This window comes from Equus caballus, chromosome 25 (assembly GCF_041296265.1).
Source record: "Equus caballus isolate H_3958 breed thoroughbred chromosome 25, TB-T2T, whole genome shotgun sequence".
In the NCBI taxonomy this organism is placed as follows: domain Eukaryota; kingdom Metazoa; phylum Chordata; class Mammalia; order Perissodactyla; family Equidae; genus Equus; species Equus caballus.
This window is the reverse complement of record NC_091708.1, coordinates 22,914,148-22,932,549: the sequence shown is the minus strand read 5'-3', so window position 1 is coordinate 22,932,549 and position 18,402 is coordinate 22,914,148. Positions and strand designations below refer to the sequence as shown.

The 18,402-nt window shown below is 47.5% G+C and overlaps 1 protein-coding gene across 14 annotated transcripts in view; it reads left to right on the top strand.

The window, feature by feature from the left end:
* PTPN3 (protein tyrosine phosphatase non-receptor type 3) overlaps positions 1-17,031 on the top strand; it is a 141,496-nt gene extending 124,465 nt beyond the window's left edge. For 11 of the 14 annotated variants that reach the window (XM_014735953.3, XM_070251281.1, XM_023629859.2 and 8 more), the window contains 7 exons: positions 1,307-1,397; positions 1,673-1,734; positions 3,564-3,710; positions 9,682-9,810; positions 10,749-10,894; positions 11,481-11,616; positions 13,315-17,031. In XM_014735953.3, coding sequence (XP_014591439.3) covers positions 1,307-1,397; positions 1,673-1,734; positions 3,564-3,710; positions 9,682-9,810; positions 10,749-10,894; positions 11,481-11,616; positions 13,315-13,392 — 789 coding nt within the window. In that variant the 3' untranslated portion in view covers positions 13,393-17,031. The remainder of the gene's footprint in view (positions 1-1,306; positions 1,398-1,672; positions 1,735-3,563; positions 3,711-9,681; positions 9,811-10,748; positions 10,895-11,480; positions 11,617-13,314) is intronic. The other 3 variants (XR_002804127.2, XR_011432557.1, XR_011432558.1) reach the window with 1 other exon arrangement.
* The last annotated feature ends 1,371 nt before the right edge of the window (positions 17,032-18,402 follow it).

Below are 18,402 nucleotides of genomic sequence, written 5' to 3'. Positions count from 1 at the left end.
TTCAAAACACTTGGGTTCCATAGAACATAGTGTGGGAAGTGCTAATATATAGTTCAGTTTCATTTTTTTTCTTGAAAATATAGTGTGTATGTGTGTTTACACATATACTTATGTATGTTTGTATACATGTATGTACAGGAAAACATAAGCTGGAGAAAATATATGAAAAGGGTCATCTCAGGATTGTGAAATTACTGGTAATTTTTTTATACTAGTCTGAAGTTCCCGAATTTTCTTTTTAAAAAACAAAATAGATCACTTCCAATGCTGAAAAAAAGTGCTGTTTTTAAATTCTCAGTAAGTTCGTAAAACCACTGGTGAATAGTATTTGACTCGAGTTCAAAGTCAGGAGGAATAGTTGTGTAGAAAAGAAAACTCAAGGAGGCAGGAGGCAGCCTGGGGGGGGGACTGGATGTGTCTGTGGCCTCGATAGTGGTGGTGGCCTCACGGGTGTATACTGACTGCAAACTCATCGTGTTGTGTGTATTAAATATGTACCGCGCTTTACATGTCAGTCATGCCTCAATAAAGTAGTTTCAAAGAAAAAGAAAACTCAAGCATTGGAGTCAGATCTGAGGTCAGCCTCTAGTTTGTGATCTTGAACAAAGAGTTTAATCTCTGCCCCTCGCCTGCAAGATAAGGATCCTATTACTCTGAGGGAGCTGTTGTCAAAATCATGTCAAGTATCACACAAATGTGTGTACTATGTGCTTGTAGACATGCAAAGATTGTTTTAATTAGGTTTCTTGCTAGTGATTGCCTTTAGAGGGAAATACCTCTTTAAATGAAGTTTACTGTGTGTTTGGAATAAATATTTTTACTGTGGAAATATACTTGAAGCGATGAATGAAATGTTCTTGTTCTTAAGCAAAGAATATGGTTCACTCCATTGAATTGGATGGAAATGTTTTTAGACTAATGTAAATGATTTCCATTTAATTTTGAGTCAGGATTCTTTTTTTCCCCCATTACTTGATTTTACCATTTGTCAAATAGTTGTCATAAAGATGAAGTTTTACTTACTGTGATCCATTATCTGTGACTCAGACCCCTTCCTGTGACTTTTTTCCCCCAAAGAGCCTCCTGTTAAAAAACAAAAAACAAAAACTGAAGAATTGAGTCAATTTCTCATGGGATTGGAGAATTTCTTGTTGGGAAGATTTTTCTTTTACTGTAACACATAATCACTTTTAAGTGTTAAGATTTTGGTGCCAGGTGTGTTCAAATTTACCGGTAAAGCATGTTTTCACACTCCTTCCACCACTGTTTTTCGCAATGCTTTTTGACTTCTCTCTTTGTCATATAGCAACTCTACAGAAAGAAGCCCGGTTTAGCCATCACGTTTGCAAAGCTGCCTCAAAATTTGGACAAAAACCGATATAAAGATGTGCTGCCTTGTGAGTATCCGGCGTGAATGCCCCCTCCCCCCACACACACTCAGATAATGTTTCCCCTTTCAAAACAGATTGTCTGGTATTCTGGACCGATTTTCAGTGTGTCTGTAAACACCATCGTCTTTATTGCAGCCATTTCAGACTCTGAACAGTTGGGGAATGGTGTTTATGCTAATGAGGCGGGAGCTGCAGATGGGGTGGAGAACTGAACTCTTGTTTACTTGGTGCGATAAAAATAACGCTCGGAATCATCGGTGGATTTTTTTTCTCCCCCACAGATGACACCACCCGGGTCTTACTGCAGGGAAACGAAGATTATATTAACGCGAGCTCTGTGAACGTAAGTCCGGACCCTGGATAATAAGAAAGAGCACATTAATCGTTGTAACAGGCACGGTAATGGCGTGTGTCGTGCTCTGCGGTTGACCAAGTGCTTTCCTGTTCCCTGCCTCCTTTCAGCACCCCACCAGCCTTGAGGGAAGGCAGAATAGTCTGTTTACAGAGGACAAAACTAAGGTTCAGAGAGATTACATAATTTGAAAAGTCACAAAGCTAACAGAAGGTGAGACCAAAACTCCAATTCCATGTCTCTGACTCCATCGTCCACACGCCTTCTGTCCTCAACTGCTGACATTTAGGTGTTTTGGGGTTTTTTTGTTTTTGTTTTGCCAGTGGTATGTTTGTAACTTCATGTTTTCCCCCATGTTATTACTGTATATCCTGCATAAAAAGAAAAGTAAAACCACCTCTGTGCATATAAACCAAAGAGAAAGGGTAAAAGATTTTACATGTTGTAGGAAAAGCGTTCATTTCACTCTGAAAGTGCATCTTGGGCAACTCACTTGGCCTCTCTGAACCTCAGTTTCTTCATCTAAACAGGCGGTCACACACTTTTTCTGTAGAGGGCCAGATAGCAGATATTTTGGTCTTTGCGAGCCAAGAGATAAAACTGAGGATATTGCTTAGGTCCTTATATAACCACTTACAATGCAACCATGTAAAGATATTAAAAAACCACTCTGAGCTTGCAAAGCCGCAGCCAGATTTTGCCCTCAGGCCCCAGTTTGCCAACGCCTGATCTAAAGGAACAGATGATTTCTTAAGTGAAGTTCTCAAGTTACAGCAAAAGATCAAGAAGTACCCTAATGAAAGTGGGTCTGATCAGTGATTCCACTTACTCCAAAAGCATCTGTGGGATTCGTTGACCCTCACTCAACATTCCTGGTGTCTTGAAAGCAGAGCGTCAGAAATGGGGAGGGAGGTGGGTAAGACCATGCAGTCCAGTCTCCTTGAGTTATGGGAGAGGGGGAGGTGCTGAGACCAGGGCTCAGGAAGCCATCAACCCGAACACCAACCAAACCATGAGTGCGGCACCTCCTGCCTCCCAGAGCGTGAGTGAATCCCATGGCCACTGCGAAGCCCAGCGGGTTCTGAGCGTTCGCTCATAGAAAGAACTCGGTTCAGAAGGCAAGAAGTAAACACAGAGCGGGATGGGAGGGAGACGCTGAGGGCAGCTGAAAACATTTAACGTGAAACAATTCAAATAGTAGCATGGTGAGGTGACGGCGGTGTCCATTAACTTGACTGTGGTAATCATTTCACAATGTATACACATATCAAACCATCCTGTTGTTCACTTTAAATCTATACAATTTCTATTTGTCAGTTATACCTCCATAAAGCTGGGGGGAAAAAAGATTGATCATCACAATGACATAAGCATTGGCAGCCATGCAGAAAGCAGTTGATGGCATAAATCTGTATGGTTTATGCTTCAAAGAAAATAAGTAGAGTTTGATAGAAAATCCTGCGTAAGGAAAGACTTGGGCATGAGGGTTGGTGTGTGTTGCTGAAAATGCAGATGCCCAATACTAATCATATTTAGGATTCAGCATTGTAGGTCATTTAAACTCTTCTGCCATCTTGTAGGCACGTTTCTGATTATTGCCTATGGGTACCATACAGTTTTCCCTTAAATGTCTAATGCTAGCATTATTGTCAAATCTCTTTCAAGGACTTTTAAAAATAGCTTTTTCTCTGATTTTATTTTATTGGCCAGAAATTGTTAGAGAGATTATTCTGGTGTGATGTCATTGCCGACAGGAAGAGTTTACGATCCAGTTCCTCGCAGCAGTAACAGATTCTAATACCTTACCAATCTCTTGCCAGATGGAAATTCCTCCTGCTCACCTTGTGAACAAGTACATTGCCACTCAGGGCCCCCTGCCACATACCTGTGCACAATTCTGGCAAGTCATCTGGGATCAGAAGTTATCACTCATCGTCATGTTGACGACTCTCACAGAGCGAGGGCGGGTAAGTGGCCAGGTTTCCAATTCAAATGTGGAAATTGGAGTGAATTGAAATTGAAAATTTCTGATTCATGCTCTGTGGAATACGAATCTCAGAGCTGGAAAGGGTCTTAAATGTTGCCCAGTCCAGCCCCTCCATGACCCATGGAGCTACTGATGGACACCTCCAATGAGAGGAAGCTCAGCATTCCTCCTGCCCACTGCCTGGCCTTCCCCGGGCTGAGGAATGATCAGACAGCCCCTCCCAGTCCTGACTGGGGTGCAACAGAAGACAGAAGGCAGTTCCCCTTACTTTATCTCACCTGCCCCAGAGCCCCTGCGTTGGCTGTGGCCTCACCCGCCCAGGACAAGTGCGGGTCCTGAGAGGAGCAGTGTGGGTGCCAGGTTCTCACTGGCCATAAAAAGTAGGAGAAATTATATCTTCTGTCAGCCTCTGCTTGTGCTGCAGCAAAACCAGATGCAAGAGAGGTAAGAGGGGCTTAATTAGGAGAGTAATGGACACATAATGCGCTTAGCAGGGCCTGTGTTTTCCGTAGGAACAGATCACTGATGACATAACAGAAGTCAGCATGCGGGGGTACATGTATCGTGAGTTCTCTAACTTGTGCGTACATCTGGATATCTTCGTTATGAAACGTTTATTCAGAAACACATTCCAAGATCAAATATAAATTAGTTTTGAACCACCTATTCAAATGATCTGTGTGCCACTTCCAGGCCTGTCCTCAGTACGTAGTTCAGAGTGCCAAATGGATCCAGGCTGAAAGTCAGCATACACGGGGTTGGAATGGACGGTACATTTGAGGAGATGAGTCTACCCTCTCCCCTGAAAGGGCAACATAAGAATTCCCGCTAATTCTGCAGAGCCCCGTGGATTGCCAAGGGCTTTTACGTGTGTTGTTCCAAGCATCAGGCTGCCCACCTGTTAAGCACTTCCAGGGTCCATCCTGCGGGCGTTCAGCTCTGATTTCAGACATTCCTCCTCACAACAAGCTGAAATCCTCATTGCTTTGAGCCTCCATGCTACCTGCTTCTCCCACCTGGAAGACAGAATAATTGACCACTGTCTTCTGCACAGACATCTTCCAGATCTTAGACTTATGAAAGGTAATAAGCTCAGCTTCCATTAGCTTATGCTCAGTGAAAATTGTCTGGTCTTTGTCTCGATGTTGCTGTCGAGCCGGTTCTCCCATTTTGTACTCATGCCCTTGACTCTTGACATCTACGTACAGCACGCTGGCGGGGCTCTGGAGCCAGACAATCTGGGTTCAAAACATGGTTCCCCTGGAGCAAGTTACTTACCCTCTTTGACCCTCAGCTTTCCTGTCTGTAAAATGGAGATGATGTTAGTGCCCACCCTGGGGGGTTTGTAAAGACAGACAATATATCTAAAGAGCTTAGAGAACAGCATGTTGCAAGTGTCTGGCAAATGTTAGCTATTGTTGTGTGTGTGTGATCGTCATCGTCATCATCACTGGTTGGATTCAGCCATCAGGTCTGGCCTTCCAAGTGCTCTTTGGGGCTTTTTGGGGTTTCCTTCTCTCGTTCTTCGTGTTGGCTATCACTCTTAGCTTGTCACTCAGAGTTTTGATCAGAATCTCTTCTCATCACATAAGTCAAACTTAAAGGTCCTCAAGAGGCAGTGGTAACCTCCTTCTAGAATGCTGAGTCAGAGGTGTTGAGGGCACTCTTTGGGGAGCGGTTGTTAATTCTCCCAGCTCCGCTCCCAGCCCCTGCCGTCTCTCCATCTCGTCTACCTGGTTACCGTGAGAGACCGTCAGTGGCTTTCCCGAAATCACGTGCCAACAGGTCTATGGCGTCGCCTGGCCTCCGTGTCTAGAAGTCTCGTTTTTGCCTATTTTTAATTTTTGTCTATATTTTTTGTTTCTTGTGATTTCCCAATCTTGTTTTGAATAGGAAATGAAACTACCGGGAACTCTTTTGAGCTTAGAGAACCCCGGCTGGCTCCCAGTCCTGTCCTGTCTCTCTTTCGGGAGCGCCTGCAGCTGTCTTGTTCTGTGGTGTGGTGGCTACAAAGTCAGGCTCTAGGGCTGTGCATCCCGAATTCAAACCCTGGCTCTAGCCCTTCGTAGCTGTGTGACTGAGGAAAGCTACAAAACCTCTCTGTAAGATGGAATAATAGTAGCTCCTATCTCGTGGGACTGGGGGGAATTGAATGAGTTGAGACAGGTAGCCTTCTTGGAAAAGTGCTTGGCACGCAGGAAATACTATATAAACGCGAGCTAGCAGAAGTGGGAGTTTGGATACCACCTTAACAAATATTGCCAGGACTCCACTATGTTGATGTCACTGTAGTAGGATTTATTATTTTTCTTTAAAGTGATTCACCTTTTTTTGCTTTAATAAATTTCCTTCGAAAGATATATCTTAAATGGAAGTCCAGTATCGCTTGCCATAAATAGAGGGCATGTGTGAAAATGCAAAGACCACAGAACAGCATTACTAAATTCGGAATAAATTCACTTGCCTTCCAGGCTCTGAACCCGAGACCTGCTTGCACCTGCGTGCTCTCGCGCATTCTCATAAAAGGGAGTTAAAGCATCAGGGAGATCATGTTAAAGCTGTCCCAGCCCCAAATAGTCACTCTCTGCATGGCATGCAGGAAAAAATTCGCTTTCCCACCACGTGGTTGGATGCTGACTAGGGCTCCGCGTCTGTCAGCACGTCCCACACTGTGCAGGCCCTGGTCCGGGCTGTTGTGGCATTTTATGGACAGCACACATCAGGTTTATTGCCTTGTCCTTTCCGAAAGCTACCAGTCTCCCCATTTGAAAATTCTGCTCTATTTGCCGGCCTGTTTGAGGCTTCTGGGGGCCCGGATGCTGCAGCTTTTCTCAGAGGCTCTTCTCGCAGGAGAGAGGTGCCCCTCCCATGTCACAAGGTCATCCAGTTCCTGCTGCTTGGAGCTGACACTGAGCCCCTCGGGCAGCTGCGCGGTCCCCTCACCTGTGTCGGGTGTCGTCCCCCGCCCCTTTAAAGTTGGCTCTACCCTCCAGCAGTGAGGTCATTCTTCGCAGAGAAGAGAGAGCTGTGGCAGGCATGGTTAGTGACACATGATCCTTCTTTCCCTCGTCCTCCTTGTTCCAACTCAGGAGAAAAGGCCCTTTATTCCATCCCAGAGGCTGCGCGTCCTCCGGCTGCTCTTTCAGGGCCTGCATCTCCGGTGCTGTCCTCATTAAGTGCCCCCTCCCCCCTGTCCCTTGGTTGGTGCCCCACTGAACCTGAGCTCCTCTGAGGTCTCCAGGTGACCCGGTGGGGTTCTTTGTTTCCCAGCCCTTTCTTCCCACCTGGACCCCTTCTGGCAGGTTCCGTCGGGTTCCTGCATTAGAGCCCCATCTCCCGTGAGTCACGGCGTCCCCTTCACCATCGCTGGCCCTGGGAACTTCCCTCTCTTGTTTACTGACTGTTGGAAACCTGTTCTTCTAAAATGCAGGCTTCTTGTTTCCTCCCTCTCCTCTTACAAAGGCTCAGGTGCTCAGGTGACCTGAGCCCTTTATCCTGAGGTCCTTTATCTGGTCCTCGCCACCGCCTGCCGGTTCTTCCCGATTAGGAGGCAGTCACTCCAGGCAGCAGCTTCGTCCCTTACCGAGAGAGGACATTTTTAGCACATCCTGTGTGTTTTCTCTCACATTATGCATTTAGTGGGGTGGGACTCCCGCAGGCGTGTGGCTGGCAGAGTCCCCCATCTCTGCACTGCCCTCCAGTCTGCAAGGACAGACAGCCCCTCCAGAGCCTCGTGTCGCCCTGTGGTCCCTGTGGTCTGTGAGCCGCTCCCACTGCAGGGTCGCTTTGATTTCTCCCTTGAGTCATTCCCACTGCAAATATTTCTCTTTATGTTCTCCCTTCAGGTTCATAGGTTTCCTCGTAGACACAGTAGAGCTGTAGCAGTACAGCTACAAGGATGGTTCTTTGGGGAAAGATGATTTTTTACATCTGTATATGCCCCATTTCTTATGCGTATGATCCAACACCAGTTGATTCCCTCTCTGAGCCTCAGTTTACTCATATGCAAAATAGAGCTAATAATAGTACCTAACTCATAGGATTGTTTTGAGGCTAAGACAAAATAATGTCCATAAAAAGCACCACATCCTGCTTAGCATATACTATTCCAAAGATAGCGGGCTTTAGCATTATTGCCCCACAGCGGCACATTAATGCGGAAACAGGCTCCAAGAACTTAAGTCATGCCCAGGATCACACGGTTGGTTAGTGGAACTTATTAAACAGGGTTGAAACTCAGGATTTCCACCAACTTCTTGCTCTTTCCACCACACCCCCGGTGCTTTCAGATCCAAATAGACCGAAAATCTAAATTGGATCAAGGGATAGAGTCCAGTTCTGGTCAGATTCACTGGGAGTCTCTGGAAATACAGATGTTTGTAGCTCGCCCTTGCATGGGCTGGTCCCTTCAGAGAATATTTCCCGTCAGCTGTCCTGTGGGCAGAGAGCTGTGCCCCCTGCACATGTGGAAAGGACGCAGGTGTCGGCGGTGGGTGTCAACTCCGCCTCGGGTTCTGTGCACAGCAGCCCCTTCATGTCTAAACGAAGTTGGGAAATGACTACAAACCCAAATACCCAGGTTAAAGGCTTACAAGTAAATCCTTAACTCCAACTTTTCAGCAGCATGCTTTAATTTTGAATATGCACTGTGACGTTTGAAAATAAGAGTAGAAGAGCTGTTTCCAGACAAATTATGTTCATCTATTGGTTTATACCCCCCTTCAGCTGTGAACATATGTAATTTTTACATAAGTTGGTACAACTGTAGGCTTGGAGAAAAAATCTTTTTGAATGAATCAGAATTTGACTGACGGAACTCTGACGGGATAGACAGCTTGGCCCTGAATTTTACTGCTAAGCCAGAGGCAGGAGTAGGAAGGCAATGGAACAAGCTGCAGGGTTTGGAAGGAGGAAGAGAAAATGGAGAGAGGTGGTGAGATCGATCACTCTCAGGGAAGCCGGAGCAGCCCTGTGGCTTTGGGCAAGTCGGTTAATCTCGCTGAGCCAGGTTTCCTCTTTCCGTTCGGCTCTCTGGGGAGTCTCAGCTCCATACGAGTCATATATGAAAGCACTTGAGGGTCTGGAAGATGCTGCTCAAATGCAGAGGGATGCTCATCTGAGCTGGGGGATTTCTTTGCTCTGGGTTTTTGTGGGATCTCTGATCCTCCTCTCTCAAGTTGATGTGCAGCCCGTAGCAACAATGGTGATAATGGCCACCACTGACCTGACCCCCCCCCAGTGAGCCTGGCCCTGTACACCATTATCTCCAGCCTCTGTCACCATCTGTGAAGCAGGTGCTGACTCCATCTTTCGGGCGAAGAATTTGAAACTCAGAGAAGTTAAGAAGCAGGTTCAAAGTCATATGGCTAACAAGTAGAGGAGAAAATGATTCCAGCAGATTCCTAAATGTGTGCTCTTAACTGTTGTGCGTGAGGACTTCCACCTCGAGAGGATGGACGGAGGGGTGGATGGTGAAGGAAGGGTGAGGTAGAAGGAGAGGGTGGTACTGAGAGCAGAGGAGGGGCCTGAGGCACTGCAGTGGGCTTGACTGGGGCTGGAGAGGTCTCCCCTACGTCAGGACCCCCTAGCTGAGGCCCCCCCCCCCCCCCCCCCCGTTTTTCCAGCCATTGGGCCCTGGTGATGAAGAAAAGTCTTTATACTCATCCTCCAGGCTCTGGCCCCAGGCTGGTTTGAGAGCTGTGGTCTGGCCCCTAGCAACCTGACCCCCGACCCAACTCTCCAGAAGAGCAAGGAGGTTCCTCTGGCCTCCTCAGAGAACAGACACAGAGCAGACCAGCCTCGCCTGAGTTCCCTTCCTCCCCGCAGCTCTCTGAGCACCTGGCGTGAGTGAGAGGGCTCTGGCTGAACGCCCAGCCCGTCTGTCCAGTTAACTGCTCCTGTGCCCCACCCCCACAGCGGAGGGTAACTCACCCTCGATGGTTCCTTTGCAGACCAAATGTCACCAGTACTGGCCTGATCCTCCTGACGTCATGGAATACGGCAGCTTTCACATCCGATGTCAGTCAGAGGACTGCACCATCGCTTACGTGTTCCGAGAAATGCTGGTCACAAACACCGAGGTGAGCAGTGCCCTTATGGTGAGTGGTCCAGGGGAGGGCACGGTTTAGAGGCAGGCGCTAAATCAGCATCCACTGTGGTCCAGTAGGGCTGTTCTTCCAGGTCTGGTCTACTTTTTCACCTGGTGGGCATTTCAGTAAAAGAACCAGCACCCATGTTCACAACAGCATTATTTACAATAGCCAACGGGTGGAAACAGCCCGTGTCCATTGACAGATGACTGGATAAACAAAATGTGGTAGTGGTATCTCCAGACAATGGAATATTATTCAGCCTTGAAAAGGAAGGAGATTCTGACACATGCCCCAACATGGATATACCTTGAATACATTACACTAAGTGAAGTAAGCCAGTCACAGAAGGCCAACTATTGTGTGATTCCACTTTTGTCAAGTACCTGGAGTAGTCAGATTCCTGGAGACAGAAAGGAGAATGGTCATTGCCAGGGGCTGGGAGGAGGGGGGAATGAAGAGTTAGTGTTTAATGGGTACAGTTTCAGTTTGGGAAGATGAAAAAGCTCTAGAAATAGTGATGATGGTCATACAACATTGTACTGAATGCCACTGAACTGTATATACTTAATAATGTTTAAAATAGTGAACTTCACATTATGTATATTTTGCCCCATTTCAAAAAAAAAAAAAAAAAAAGCCAATGTATGTGGCCCATGGGAGAGAACAGGAAGAAATCTGCTGTGGGCAGAAGAGGTGGAGGAAGCAATCCCACGGGAGGTGACCTGGGATGAGCCTAGAGAATGGGTGTCCTGGGACAGAGTAGGTGAGGAGCGTGGGCAGGAGTTGGCAGGGGCCAGAGGAGGGATGTGCACAGTGGGCGAAAGAGCATCAGGAGACGGGAGCACCCCGGCCAGAGGCGGAGGCGGGGCCGGGGTCCTGCCCACCGGCGGGGTGGACTCACCAAGGCCGCTCCGCATCTCCCGCAGACCGGAGAAGAGCACACTGTGACGCATCTCCAGTACGTCGCGTGGCCCGACCACGGCGTGCCCGATGACCCCTCGGACTTTCTGGAATTTGTAAACTATGTGAGGTCCCTCAGAGTGGACGGTGAACCCGTCTTAGTTCACTGCAGGTACTGTGGCTTGTTGGTTTTGGGTTGTTTTTTTTTTTAAATACTCCTTGGGAAAGGCCTGGAGAAAGATGCCAAACACCAAACTCACTTAAAGCCCACAAGACTGTATGTGCTTTTACAAGGCTCTGTTTACTCTATTTCTTCACTATTCAGAAGATTTGGGATTATCTGGAGCATGAAGCCCTGAATGCAGCCCAGAACTGAAGCGGAAGGCCCCTCCCTCCTCTTTCCCTCTGTCCTTGAGTCAAGTGACCTTCACAATAGATGTGAACAGGGTGGGGGTGGAGTTTGTGCTAAACGTGGGTTTCTTTCTGTTGGTTTTTAGAATATAGAATTGTCTTAGAATATATGAGGCCTCAGAATACACGAGAGGCTTTTTCAGCCTGCTTGAGTGCCTCGGCCTCAGAAGATAGGAGGAGAGTCTTTTTCAGCCTGCTTGAGAGCACACCCTGAGTGTGTGTTTTGTGTTCTTGAAGGTCAGGGGAGGGAAGCTCCATCTGAGTAGACAAGGGAACTGGCGAGTTGAGCTGGGCTGTGTGGAAATGCTGCCTGAGCACATCCCAAGTGTCTGCTCCCCTCCCCGCAGTGCTGGAATAGGTCGAACCGGTGTGTTGGTCACCATGGAAACAGCCATGTGCCTCATTGAGAGAAACCTGCCCGTTTACCCACTGGATATTGTCCGGAAAATGCGAGACCAGCGCGCCATGATGGTGCAGACATCAGTGAGTAGAAATCCCATCATAAAAATAGTAACAATGGCCAGCGCTTCCTGAGCACTTGCCCTGGGCCAGGCCTGTGAGAAGGGCTTGGCAGGTCCAGAGACCGAGGCTCCCGGGGACTGAGTCACCTGCCCACAGTCACAGAGCTTGTCAGGGGCTGAGTGACCCCAGAGCCCACCCCGTCTGACCTCTGCCTTTTGCTGCCCTCCACTTCTGCTGCCTCCGGCTTGTTTTCTGCCAGCCACTTGGCCAGGGAGCCGCCCTGGTGACATTCTGCATTGTCAAACCACGGGCCCATCATTTGTCCATCAGAAGTAAGCAAGGTCACCCGAGAGTTTCACCCCACCCGCCTGTTCCTAGGTGAGCCTTTTGGCTCAGCGGATGTTTCTCATGACCCTACTGTCTCCCCTCTTAGGCTTCTCCCACATATGTCATGCCTGGGTACTTGGTACTCCAAGTGTCCTCAAGGAAATCTCATGGTTTTCCCCCAGAATGATGAGAAGCGGGGGTGGGAAGGGGTGTGGAAAGAGCATGAGTCAGACTCCCCCACATACTGGGAGACTTTTGACTACTCCCTTAACCTCTCTCCAAGCCTTAGTGTCCCCATCTGCAAAAGGAGGACCATTCCATATTCACTCATCCATCCATTCAGCGGATAATTGCACCAACAGGAGAGACTCGAGGTGTAGGGAGCTGGAGAACTGGATTAGTCGATTAGAGATCTCAGCAGCAGTGGGAGAAGTCCACGGGGAGTCTAAGAACACCGTGGAAGAGCATCGAAAGCCAACTTTGCAAAGTCAAGGAAGGCTTTCTGCAGGAGTGGCCGCTAAGGCAAAAGCCCCAAGATGGTCGAGGAGGAGTTAGCAAAGAAGGGGGTCAGAGTCCATGTTGCAGCCAGCTCTGTATCCTCCCGGGCTCAGGGACGGAGTTCGTCAGATTTCTCTAAAGTTTGTGAGCTCTTGCTTTATATTCACGTGTACCCAAGAAATCCGGTTAAGGGAAAAAACTCAGGTTACTAAGGCTGTTCTCGGCCCTGTTTTGTCGTGTGGAAGACCTCATTACTGGTTAAAAACTTTCAAAATCCACCATTTGGGTAGATTTTCCCAGCTGGCGGGGCTCAGTCTGAATGCTTTCTTTTGCTCTATACACTTCAGTGCAATAAGTTTCACAGGGGTTTGTTAACATAAAGAATCAAATCCTGCAGAGCATCTTTCAGTGGCTTTCCTTTCTAGGACAAAATCCAGACTCCTTCCCCAGCGCAAGGCCCAGCATGACCAGGTCCTGACCCACCTGTGCAGCCTCTCCCCCCACATCCAGGTGTTCCATGAGGCCTGCTGACACTTCTCAGGATGGGCCATTGTCCTCAGGGCCTCCACACTGTGCGTACCCTGGAATGGCCACCCTGAGTGACCTTCGCCCCTTCCCTGACACCTCCAGACTGCCGCCATCTCCCTCTCCCACGTCTCCATGCCACTATGCCCATCCCTCTCCGGGAGTGGCCGCCGCCCCCATCATACAGGAATAATGGGGTCACAGGTGTGTCTTCTCCACTGTTTCCCTGGCACGTGGCACAGGGTCCGGCCTGGCCCGGAGCTGGAGCTCAGAGGGTGCTTACGGATGACACGGAAGAACAGCGTCCGTGGTGTGAGGCAGCGTGTGTGGGGCTGCCGGTGGGCCTGACGGCTTGCTTTTCTCTTCCAGAGCCAGTACAAGTTTGTGTGTGAAGCGATTCTTCGTGTTTATGAAGAAGGCTTAGTCCCAATGCTGGATCCCAGTTAAGACAACTGTGAAAACGTTCATTCCTGTCTCCCAAGGGCATCCTCCTCCAGGACTGACCTGCTCTCTGGAAGCAGCAAGAGGGATCTGTGGGCTGTGGGAAAGGAATGAGCACATTTGAACCCAGGCACTTTAAGTTTCTGTAGAAAATAGAAAGGTATCGTGTACATAGGAACTGTGTATATACGCATGCAGTTATAGCATCGTTTAGGCCCGTTGTTCCTCTGGAGAGAAATAAGCAAAAGGAGATCTGAGTTTGGGGCCTGTCCTAATGCGTTCCTCTCTAGACATTACTGTGTTCCTGTAAACCATACTCCAGCGAATGAGAGGAGACGCCCGCAGTGCCGTTGACCTCCCAGAAGCGAGAGGGTGTGGCTATTTAGAGTTGCTGGGGTGTTTTGTGTGTATATGTGTATAGGACTCTAAGGGCTGAGCTGTCTGTGTTTCTGGGCGGAGCTGGAACAGTTAGCGTTCCTCTGCCCCAACGCTAAGGAAACCCCGTGAGTGTACTGAACGGCAGAGTGGTGGGGTGTCAGGCTGAAGGATGAGCAGCATCTCTTTCTGCCCTCCCTTCCTTTGTGGCATCTCCCTGCCACTTCCGATATTCGTGTGTCTGAGAATTGTGTCCAAGATGTCCCGCTTCGCCCCTGCATTAGCAACCGCTTTCAGGTTCACACGCGGTGCCTGAACCGGCTGAGTAATGTAGGTTCCCGTGAGTTTTCAGCTGAGACTCTGAGAACAAGGGCTCCCGGTGTTGTCTTGTCATCTCGTGCGTTCGTTTTAGGAGCGGGTGCTGCTTGCCTCTGCTCGCCGCGTGCTGCACACTCAACCCAAGACTGGAATCACCAACTACTGAATCTACGACATGGTTTGCTGCTACTTCGAGCTATTACACTTGAAACATTATGATTTTCCTGAGGGGAGATGGGATTTCATCTAAATATTCAGAATCTTTGGCCCTTCTAAGGAAAGATCTTCTAGTCATTGAACCATGGGAAACCCAGCTTCTGGAGGGTTGTCCATGGATGTGTGTGTGTGTGTGTGTGTGTGTGTGTGTGTGTGCACGCCCATGGGTGAGTGTTTCTCAGGATCCCTAACTTGATTCAAATTACAGTTGAGTTTATATAAAGAATGAGTCTCTGTATAAAGGAACAAATGTGTGCTTTCACCCTCAGTTTCAATGGTCTCCATTTCATTTCAAAGGAGAAGATCAGACTATCTGAATATAAACACAATTTGATGTTAATTTATTCTAAGTACGCCATGATTTTGATTGTCCTAAAGAATTCTGCCTTTGTTGATACTGTGTTAAATTTTTTAAAAATTTGTGACAGGATTGTAGCAAATTATTATTTAAGGAAAATAAATTACATAAAAATTCCAATGTGGTATTTTTAAACAGCGGTTTTTATGTATCCAGAAGAGGAAGCTAAGCCAGTTTCTTAACAGGATTTATAGAAAAAGGATGCTTTTGTCTTGTATACAGAAGTGAAGCCATTTTGATGTTTGGCAAACTCTGGACTAACTGAGTAGTTTCCTGGTTATGAGATGGAAAAAGACCTATACAGTGGGGGCCGGGTTTCTAAAGCTTCTTTATCTAGACCTAGCACATTTACTTGCATAATTTCCCACCTTTTCCCCACCAATATTTGACTGCTTAAATGGCAGAGTGGAAGGGAGCGGTTACGCAGTGCCGGATCCCTATACTGTGAAACAGGAGACCACCCCTGCCCCATCCTTGTGGGCATAGTGCCGGGCTAGCAGAAGGAAGCAGGAAGGTTTGGGGCCAATCAGTGGGGGATTTGGCTCCTCGTCCTATAACTAGCTCTAGGCCTCGTCACTAAGAGCACTACTTCTATGTCCTCATCCATACAATAGGGGACATAATTCGGACGACTTTAGGCCGAATACGAGGATTGAATAAAATCCTGCTATCAATGGGAATTTTCATCGGCTGGAACCTGACACTGCTGTAGATGAGTTACTTGGAAAGGTTAACTTATCAGTGATTCGCCCCAAAAACGCACGAAACAGAAGTAGAATCGTACAAGTTTTTATACGATAAAATTGCTTTTCTTCAAGCGAGACCAGAAGCACAAAAGAATATCATACCAGTACCTTTGTTCAATCTGGACCCAGAAGAATTCTACCAGCAAAGGACCAAAACAGAGGGGAAGGCGGGAAAGCAAAGGGAGATTTCAATGCCATCAGGATATTTAGCAAATCATTGGCATTTGATAAAAATGCTTCATCACCCTGTCTGCGAAAAACTGGAGAAGTCTAAATGTGTTTGGAGATTTGTTTGTTTTTTTTAAAAAAACAAATTTTTTCATATGGTTGCAGAAATGCTGCCAGTATTGTTACATAAATTTCTAGAAGCTTACCAAAGGTTGCAGCTAGCCTTTTTCTGCCACTGTGCAGGCCCACAGTTCAGACTCGGCAGATAGTACCAGGAACAAAATTGATGAAATACTAGGGAAGAACAAGGCAAGAGAATTATCGCACAGGGCGAAACAGGCAAGTAAATGCTATCGATCCTGCCGATTACATTCTGTAGCTCAGGATTCCTGCTTCGCCACCTTAAACACCTCAGCAGTTATACTTAAGCCTTTCAGTCCTAAGTGAAGAACGTCAAAATCAGCATAAATATTTTTCCTAGGAAATTTGGCTGCATGTGGATGGAGAGGCATTTCTGTCCTGAGTTCTGGCACTCTCTGGAAGTTCTAATTAGACGCACCGATGTGCTGGCTTTATCAAGATGGCGATCCCTCCTGGGGTCACTCTATAGAACCTGCACTTGGTGTTTTGAATTTCCAGAGAAAAATGCAACTCAATTTGGTTGGGGGAGTGCGGGATGTGGGAAGGTTTGGGTCACAAACTTGTGCCGGTCTTCCATTCTGGTCACAGTCATTAATCCTTAAATATGCTTTTAGATTTGTGTAGATGCTATTGCTGCTATGTTGCTACTTGACATTTTTCTTTTCCTCAGATATTATCATTTAAGTGCAAAAAACAGGCCCCTTCATCCTCAAGAGGCAACAGAGAGGCAGCATCAATGAGGAAAGATGGTAAGAGGCAGGACTTGCGGGTAGCCCTAGACTTAGGCAAGATGTGTCGCCTGGGCCATTGGTTTCCTTATATGTGGAAGGGGAGGGTTGGGCTGCACTAGATGAGTTCTCTGGTTCTCTCAGTGTTTACCATGCTGGGAATCTGTATTCCAGAGAATCAAAATCCCAAATCAAAGCTGTATGGCTACTGAAGACATATGGATCACATTTCTGTGACTTGTCCCCAAGAGACTGTCCCTCAAACCTTGGCACTACTGAATGCAAAGACAAGGATTGCCACCCTCTGGTTCTTGCCATCCTAAGCTGAGAACCAACTCAGTGAAGATGGCAAAGCCTGACCTCATCCTGAGGAACAAAACACGTGGGAGTCTGATGGCCGGACTGTCCGCCATCTTTCAAACTCGTTCTGTTTGGAGCAACAAAAGGATTTCTGTTATGTAGCTTTGAAAAGTATCTTAATTGATCAATGTTTTTTCTGTAAATTTGGAATGTTTTTCATTCTGACCTGTTCTGTCAGTGACTGTACTGAAAAACAATTTGATCACTATAAAAACATTCAAGCTATGCAACACTATGATGATGTGTTGACATTTTTATTCTAATAATTGTCTTGGTTTCTGGAAGTGTTTTCTTATTTTGCCTTTTTTTTCCCCAGTAAATATTAAATCTATTCGAGGAGAGTGTTCTCTGCCCATCTCGACCTTCCCTCTGGTCAGGAGCATGACCATGAACAGTACCTGTCTCTGTCTTGACCTTGTGTGGCAAATTCTAGATCAGAATCAGATTCAGCTGTCCTGGCAACAGTAACTTACACAAAGTAGAAGTTTCTTGCCCCTCTATCATGCAGGGCTGCCAGGATGGCCCCATGATCCCCACAGTGCCAGGTTCCTTCAGACTTAGTGCTCTGCCATCCCCAGTATGCAGCTTCTACATCAAGGCCCATGATGGTGATTCCAGCCAGCAGGATGGAGGAAAGAGGAGGAGAAAAGCGAGACCCCTTCTGTTAGGGTGTGTCATCTGGATGTTGAAATCCCATTGGTCAGAACTTAGTCACAGGGCCATACCTACTGCAAGGGAGTCTGGCAAAGGTAGTTTTGGGGGTTTTTTGCTGAGGGAAGATTGGCCCTGAGCTAACGTCTGCCAATCTTCCTGTTTTTGCTTGAGGAAGATTGTCACTGAGCTAACATCTATGCCAGCCTTTCCTCTATTTTGTATGTGGGATGCTGCCACAGCATGGCTTGATGAGCAGTGTGTAGGTCTGCACCCAGGATCCAAACCACAAATCCTGGGCCACCGAAGTGGAGCACACGAAGTTAACCACTACACCAGGCCAGCCCCTGGGAAAGGTGGTTTTTATTCCAAGAAGTTATATGCCTAACTGAAATTCAGGAGTTCTGTTTGAGACAAAAGAAAAGAATAGGTTTGAAGGACAGTCCGTGGTCTCTGCCATAGCTCAACCCCTCGGTCGCCTTTCTTGCCTCTCACAGAGCCCACTGCTCCTCTCCCCAAGGTAGAAAACCCAAACCCCATCCAGTTACGGCATGACGCTAAAGCTAACATCACCCGTGGGGGATTTGTGGTCTTTTCCATCAGCTCTGGGTGGTTTCTTGTGGTCTAAAGACCTATAAACTCAAGACAACTTATCTTCTCCCAACACACCCCATAAATAGTAGGGAAGTAGAAACAAGCAGACAGCCCTGCAAAACTCATAAGAGGGGAGAAGAGGAAGCCCACTGCACAGGAACAGTTCACCCATGCGGGTGAGCAAGTTCCTTGCATAGCTCCCTGACCACCCAATCCTGCTCTCTGGGAAGGACTCCTGTCCACTGGGGCCAGTCCCACCTCCCACAGCCACATCCGAAGTGGGACTGCAGAGCTTTGTAGCTTGCTTACTCCTGGGGCAGTTTTGGGGGGTCCCCAGGATTGTTGGGGGTTTGCCAATAGA